Raw genomic sequence first — 8,311 nt, forward strand, 5'->3', positions numbered from 1 at the left:
CAGTGGCAAGGCTAGTACGAGTGGCTCGACAAGGATAGGCGCTTAGAGCGTCGAACACATCAGGGCTAGAGCCATTATCCCCCTGTGAGACTACTATAAGAACTTCCTGAACCATCTCGGGCTTGCCCCATTCCAGTTGAATCCCATTTCATACAGAATCCTTGCAAGTTTGAAGGTTTCGTACAAATCTTGAACTGGGAGTGCCCCACTCCCCTGGAAATAGAGTATCTTTACTCTGTTAAGGTTGTTCCTGCGAGGAAGAATGCAGTAGGGGTTTTTTACTATCTTGGGACTCACATAGGAGATCGTAAGATCATTGAAGGTTTGCCAAATAAAACTCCTTTTAAAGATGAATACTTCTGGACGACTGGTCTTTTCCCAATCGGCACAACCACCTTCCGCATAATACGTAAGTGATTAGTATGAAGATTTTCATTATTTTTAGCAAGTTGCACTACCTCATTAATTAGGGACTAACTAGTAATTTTTTGACACAAGTTTTTCATTAATTAGGGTCAATTTGGCACAACCGTGTGATGGAAAAAAGTAGTTATAGTTGTGTTGTGGAGAAAAATAGTTGTAGCAGAACAGTAGAAAAAAGTTAAGCTGAGTGTTTAGTAAATTATAAATTTTAAAGTGATCCAAATAGTTAAGATTTTATTATAATAATAATATTTTAATCTAATTTATTATAATCACAAATATATATTTAAATATGTTATATAAATTTTTTATTTTCAATGTATTTTTAATTATTTTTTTACAGTATAAATTTATATGTCTTTAATAAAAATAATTTTTAATATTTTAAAATTATATTTTCATCACTTGTAAAAGAAAAAATTGTAATTTATAAGAAACTTAGATAGAAAAGTTAAAAAATAAAAAATCCATGACAATTTCTCTAAATAAGGTAATTTATTAAAATGACTTTTTTTATTGGAAATAATCAAATTCTCAATAATATACAGTCTAAAACTGTGACACGTAAATGTTCAAAACATACATTATTTTCATTTATTTTGTTTTTTTTTTTTTTGAAAAAAAACATGTTTTAGTAGTTGAGTATAACATATTTATAATTTATACTACTGTGATGGTTCTCCAACTTTCCACAAGAAAAGGTTATAAAAAAATATCATATTTTGAGAACTAATTTTTTTTTTGAAAGAACTACTTGTTCATTGATTAAGAAATTGTAGATGGGAATCACAGGGGGATTACCCTCCCCTTGATACAAAACTGCCAATAATTCACTAGCGACTCTAGCGTGTTCAGCTACACCATCCGCCAAAACATTACAGCTACGGTTGATAAAAAAAAACGACAAACATGAAACTTTTTAGTAAGTTAATTATTAAGTAAAACACACGAGCTACCCTCCAGTCAGGGACTCAAACTGCTGTTAAGGCTTGAACTACGATCTTCGAGTCTAAGAGGATAGGAACATCTCGCCACCCTAAGTCAATTGCCCTGTTAAGAGCAAGAAGAATCGCTGTAAATTTAGCTTCCAAAGCCGACTGCGCCTGAAGCTTTTGCGATTTGATAAACCAGAAACCGATGGAGATATCGACACTAACTGCTGCAATGCCTGCATCCCCCTTAATCCACGAAGCATCAGTGAAAATTACATTGCCAACCTGCTTGTCCTGCACACCAGGGTTCACAACTGTCTCCAACTTGTCTAATGTATTCTTTACTTCAACACAACCTCCCCTATTTGGTGTGAACAAATCTTGGTACTCCAAAGCACTCTTTTCAATTCTTACCAAGGCAGAGAGAATATTAACTGTTGTATTCTGAATCAAAAATGCATTTCTCTAGTGCCAAATTTAGAGAAAATACAGCCAGTGTAATTAAGCAAATCACTCCTACTAACACCATTGAAATGTTCAAATAGAGTTTCCAGCATACTGATCAAATTATCTGCTGGAGTGTCATCAATTTTCAAAGACAGTATTCCTCAAAACAAGATGGCTCTTGAGAAACTACAATTTCAAAACAAGTTAGAAGCACTTTCCTCCTCAATTCCACATATACTCCAGACTTTATCTTGCAGAAAGTGTTGACGATTTTTGGTAGGGATTGCCTCATTGAGAATTCTCCAAAATAGCACTGAATTTCTTGGATGGATACCCACATCCAAAATCTACTTCCAAATCTTTGTTTCTGGCGCAAACCTCCAAGCGTTTTCCACATTATAGGCACCTTTAACAGAAAACTTACCTCTTTGATTATTCTTCCAAATGTTAATGATACATTGTCCCAACTCAGCACCAAACACCTGTAAAATTACATCCACATTCCAATCATTATCTAGCGAGACATCCCCCAATGACTGTATTATGTAACCTCTGCCCCTAATACTATTCATCAATTCCACAAATTCAGGATACTCTAACCATGGAACCCAAGGTTGGTGCCAAAAGTTGATTGATTGACCCGATGCAACAACTGAAATGGAACCTTTGAGGATCGTTTCTCTACTTTTCAGTATGCATCTCCATTGATATGAATCGCAGCTCTTCTATTTTACACACCAGAAACTCTCGTGTTTACAACATTTTTCCAGCAAACAAGTGACCTAATGTCTATCTTCTTGAGTGGCAAGACTCCAAGCCAGCTTTGAGAAGAGAGCTTTCTTCATATCTTCACATCTTCTTAACCCAATCCTCCTGAAGCCTTATGCTGGCAAATTTGATCCCAGGCCTTGAGGGCCAAGTATTTATTTTTGTCAACCTTCCATAACCACCAATACTTTCTCATCAATGAATCTAGTTCACGACAAGTAGACAATGAGATCTTTGAAGTGGACATAGCATAGATCGGCATCGATGATGTCACAGTCTTCATTAAGGTTAAACGCTCGACATACGAAAGGAGCTTCATCTTCCACCCTTCTAGTTTCTTCATCAAACTGTCCTTGAGCCTCATATAATCCTCCTTTTTCCTTCTCTTGAAGATAAATGGATTACCCAAGTGTTTCTCTTCACCACGCACTTGATCAATATTGAAAGTACCCAAAATATGATCTTTCCTTCTACAACTTAGATTCTTTGAAAAGAGAACACTAGATTTAGGCTTACTACAAGATTGGCCCAACCATTACTCATAAATTGACATACACTCTATCACCTTCTTTGCTTTCATTTGCACAGGCAAAAAGGATTGCATCATCAGCGAACATGAGGTGAGACACTGGGGGGGGGCTGATTGGGCAATCTTAATTCCATGAATAAAACCTCTTTCTTCCGCCTTACAAATGAGTTTAGATAGAACCTCCTGGCAAAGGAGAAACAAGAATGGAGAAATCGGATCCCCTTGGCATAAACCTCTCTGAGGAATCAACTTTTTGAGGGACATCCATTTAAAAGAACAGAATACGATACACTCGTAACACACGCCATTAGCTTCCTGCATCTTTCATCCAATCCATTAGCACAAAGGACTCTATCTAGATAACCCCATTCCATTTTATCATTGGCCTTGTGCATATCGAGCTTCAACGCCATAAGACCCCCAGACCCCTTTTGTGCCGGATCTTATGGATTATTTCCTGAATAAGTATAGATGATTCTGCTATCCACCTTCCAAGAATAAAGGCGGATTGAAACGGGGAGACCAAGTCATTCATGAGGGGTCTCAATCTATTAGATAAGATTTTTTCAATAACTTTGTAAGAGAAATTGCAAAGACTTATCGGTCGAAATTGATCCACACTCATAGGAAATTCCACTTTAGGAATGAGGCAAATGAAGGTATTATTGAGTTTCGGATGCACACTGCCACTTGAGAAAAATTCCTTGACTGTGGCACAAAGATTTGAACCCACTACATCCCAATATTTACGGAAAAAACAACCTGAAAACCTGTCAGGCCCCGGGGCCTTGAGAAGATGCAAGCAAAACACTACTTCCTTAATTTCTGCATATGAGGGAATACTAGCAAAGTTATCATTTGAACTGGAGTCAATCCTTTTGACGAACAAGTCTTCTAACTCCTGATCAATGTGCGACCTTAAGGATGTGAAAAGCTCCAGGAAGTGCGAGTTAATGACTTCCGGTATATGTTTCTTATCCTTCCAAACTCTTCCATCTTTATCCTTGATTGCCCAAATATTATTTCTTCTTTTCCTTATGACTGTTGCAGCATGAAAGAATCTAGTATTTCTATCTTCCAAAGAGAGCCAAGTCTCTTTGGATTTTTGTCTACACATACTCTCTAATTTTGACCAAGAAACCGACAGTTGAGCATGAATTCTCGAATCTTCTTCTCTGAAAGCATCTGTGATAGGATGATTTTGGACCCATTCAAGTCTTTTCTCCAGATCTTTTATGTCGCCTTCGTTAACCCCTTTGAGATTCTTCTTCCAGGCTTGAAGAGCTTTCCTCGAGTTGTGAATATTTTGGATAAAGGAAGCAGTAGCATTGACGCCTGAGAATGACCAAGCATTGGCAATTTCCTTCTTACACAAGTCCTCCCACGACCAAGCTTCAAAGAAACGAAAAGGTATGAAACCCCTAGCAGAAAATAAATGAGTGTCAAGAATGATAGGAGCATGATCCGAAATCGCAATAGGCAAATTGATGACCCGTGCAGAGGCATAATCTAGCAACCATTCATGCGAACATAAAGCTCTATCGAGTCGTTCTCTAATAAGACCTCCCAAAAATCTATTATTTTGCCAGGTAAACTTGTTGATAATGAAATGTAAAATAACACTACCAGTGGCATCAAAAAAAATTCCTTAGTCACTTTGTATCAACAGAGGACACTTTACGGCCCCCTACCTTCTCCTCTTGACTGCAAATGCAATTCAAATCTCCTATCAACACCCAAGGAAGCTGGCAATCAGATAGTTCATCATCCATACTCTTCCAAAAGGCCTCTTTAGCACCTAAATATGGGGTTCCATAAACCGCATATAATTTCAAGTATAATTGAGTTTGGAAATCCCACACAGTAGCTTCGAAAAATCCTTCAGCAAAGAAATTAACAACCAAATTGATACTATTATTCCACATCAAACATGAGCTGCCTGCCAAACCATTAGCACCAACACACTCTACTCTTGTGAAACCCAACTTTCGAGATAATTCCTCCATGTTACTCTTACTTACTTTTGTTTCCATCAAAAAAACACAATCCAACTTGTACTAATTAACCCAAGCCACGATAGCTTGGGGTGTCGGGTCTCTTGTGAGGCCCTGACAATTCCAAGAAAGGCATTTCATAGGGCTGGGGGGCTTGATAAGGGCTGCCTCCTCGCCCATGAGAAAATTTTTGGAGCTTTCGACATGAACTTCAACCAAATTAAGAGAATCAATGAGATTTTTCTGGGTACCATCTTCAACAACAGGAGCTATATCACGGCTGTAGCTTTCCTTTGTAACTGCTACTTTAGAACGAGATCCCTTCCATCTACGTTTGTCATTTTTCAAGGATGAGGAGGAAACTCCTAAGCCCATCTAAAGGGAGTATGAGGGGCAGGTGAGAACTTCGGGAGATCAGGAACATCTTGGGAAACTTCCTTAGTGTTTTTAGCCGTATGTTGAAGGTAAGGAATCAAGGTGAGGCTAGCTTTTCTTTTTCTTTTTTGGTTGTGGGCAGTGGTGAACTAAGTTAGAGACATCTATTGGGTCATGGAAGAGACTAGGGATTGGCTCAAACTTGTCAACTGGTGCAGGGCCCATTAGTTCCTAAGCCAAACCAATTTCTATAGCATAAATGGGCCAAGGAAAATGGGTGGGTTCAGGATGCTTGTGTGGTTGTCTTGACTGGCATAACTCAACATGGGCCTTGTCTACCATCTGGTCATAGGTGGGCCCAATATTTGCCATAATAGTGGTAAGGATACCATTATCAGCTATGTTTGGAGGGGCCCTTGAAGAGAAATTATTTAATATATCATTATTTGATAAAGTACTATTATCACCTTGATTAAGTCTTCGCAGCACACTAGGAGATACTGACCTTGCTTTCCTTCCCTTTCCAAGGTGTCTAGAACCTAGAGAATTAGAGGCCTTGTGTCCATTGTTATTTACCGTCGAGCGAACACTTGTATTATCTACCACTTTGAAATTTTTCCCCAAAATAGCACTTGGACCATTGTTGTTCACTTTGATGATTTTCCTTGTTGGTTTATTGCTAGCTGTTTGATGCAGGACCTGATCTCTACAACTTTCATTGGCAGGTCATTTTCCCATAGCTTTGGATCTCGAGTCAGCCACCAGAGGTGCTCTTGCCGATATTACAGTCCGGCTCGCTACTTCTCTGAAAAAATCTAGCTGATTCTGAGTATTAAAACAGCATAAAATAGTTGATTCTGCCTTCATCCAAGGTCCATAGGCAGGGATTGCAGCTCCTTGAGGAGGATAAGCATAAGCGGTTGAACGAAAGAAAGAATTTTTGTCATGTCCGAGGTATCCACAGTTATAACAAAGCGTCGGCAACTTAAAGTACTGGAATTGTATCCATTCTTTCCTATCCCTCCTAATATCCAGAAAAAACCCAGATGTTAGTTGATGAGAGGTATCTAACTTGACTTGAAACTTTAGAAAACCCCTTCTAATGATGGTTCGCCTGTAACACCCTAACTAGCATAGGCGTATTACGTGATTTTTAAACGTACTGTGCAGCTCGTTGCTAATCAACGAGGTTTATGAAAATCGTGATTAATTAAAATTTTTGCTTTTTAATTAAACTTATAAAATATTTCATACAAAATACTCGAGATCCCATTTACAAAAAGCTTTACAAAAGTTACTGTGTAATAAAAAATACTTGTCACCTAGCGACTAATTACAAAAAAGCACTGTTGTCCCGAGGATCGTACGCTCCAGGCCTAACCGCCCCGACATGTACCCTTTGGCGTCGGTTGTTATGAAAAAACTGATGCCATAGGGACCCTATGGCGTCGGTTGTTTTAAACCCTATAGCGTCACCTGGAACAGCGTCGGTAGCGAATTTCGCCAAAACCGACGCTAAAACCCCTTAAAAACTGCCTCTAAAGCCCAATTTTGTAGTAGTGGTCTCATGTTCAAATCTTTCTGAGTAAAGAAATATTTGAGACTTTTATGGTCGGTATAGATTTCACACCTTTCTCCGTAAAGGTAATGCCGCCAGATCTTCAATGCAAAAACTACCGCGGCCAACTCTAGATCATGAGTCGGGTATCGCAGTTCATAATCCATTAACTGACGGGAGGCATAAGTGATAACCCAATCGGCTTGCATCAGCACGCACCCCAGACCCTGTCTGGATGCATCGCAATAAACTACGAACTTCTCTTTGTCTGATGGCAAAGCTAGCACTGGAGCTGTAATCAACCTCTGTTTCAGCTCCTGAAAACTAGCTTCGCACTTATCTGACCAAACAAACCGCTGATTCTTCTTCTTAAGTTCGGTTAAGGGTGTTGAAATCTTATAAAACCCTTCCACAAACCGACGATAATACCCGGCTAAACTCAAGAAGCTTCTGATTTCTGTCACTTTCTTCGGTCTCGGCCAATCCCTGACGGATTCTATCTTCCCGGGATCCACCTTGATCCCATCTTTGCTAACAATGTGCCCTAAGAAAGACACCTGAGATATCGAAAATTCACATTTCTTGAATTTGGCATAAAGCTTGTGTTCCCGAAGTCGTTGCAAAACCATCTGAAGATGTAACTCATGCTCCTCTTCTGATTGAGAGTACACAAGGATGTCATCGATAAACATAATTACATAGATATCGAGGAAATCCTTGAATATTCTATTCATCAAATCCATAAACGCTGCAGGAGCATTGGTTAGTCCAAACGACATAACCAAGAATTCGTAATGTCCATACCTAGTACGGAAAGCCGTCTTCGGAATCTCCTCCTCTCGGATTTTCAATTGATGATAACCCGATCGGAGATCAATCTTGGAAAAGACTGTCTTCCCCTGAAGTTGATCGAACAGATCATCGATCCTAGGTAATGGATATTTATTCTTCACTGTTAGCTTGTTTAATTCTCGATAATCGATACACATCCTCATAGTTCCATCTTTCTTCTTGACGAACAAAACTGGGGCTCCCCAGGGTGACACACTAGGCCGAATAAACCCTATGTCAAGCAACCCCTGAAGCTGAATCTTCAATTCCTTAAGTTCAGCTGGAGCCATTCTATACGGAGCCTTGGAAACCGATTCCACTCCTGGTGCCAAATCGATAACGAAATCAATCTCCCGCTGAGGTGGTAAACCTGGAAGTTCTTCGGGAAAAACATATAGATTTTCCCGAACCACCTTAATGTCCCCTGACCGAATGGTATCTGGCCGAGTGGTGT

General features: G+C 39.2%; 1 protein-coding gene across 1 annotated transcript; it reads right to left on the reverse strand.

Moving 5' to 3' along the window:
• Nucleotides 1-1,394: 1,394 nt before the first annotated feature.
• On the reverse strand, nt 1,395-5,105 carry LOC115717820 (uncharacterized). Its single transcript, XM_061116580.1, has 7 exons — nt 4,756-5,105; nt 3,623-4,673; nt 3,378-3,527; nt 3,136-3,282; nt 2,759-3,054; nt 2,227-2,284; nt 1,395-1,820 (listed from the first exon to the last, which is right to left on the reverse strand). The coding sequence occupies exons 1-7, from the start codon at nt 5,103-5,105 to the stop codon at nt 1,395-1,397; spliced, it is 2,478 nt and encodes an 825-aa protein (XP_060972563.1).
• Nucleotides 5,106-8,311: the final 3,206 nt, after the last annotated feature.

Source organism: Cannabis sativa, chromosome 5, assembly GCF_029168945.1.
Source record: "Cannabis sativa cultivar Pink pepper isolate KNU-18-1 chromosome 5, ASM2916894v1, whole genome shotgun sequence".
Taxonomy (NCBI): Eukaryota; Viridiplantae; Streptophyta; class Magnoliopsida; order Rosales; family Cannabaceae; genus Cannabis; species Cannabis sativa.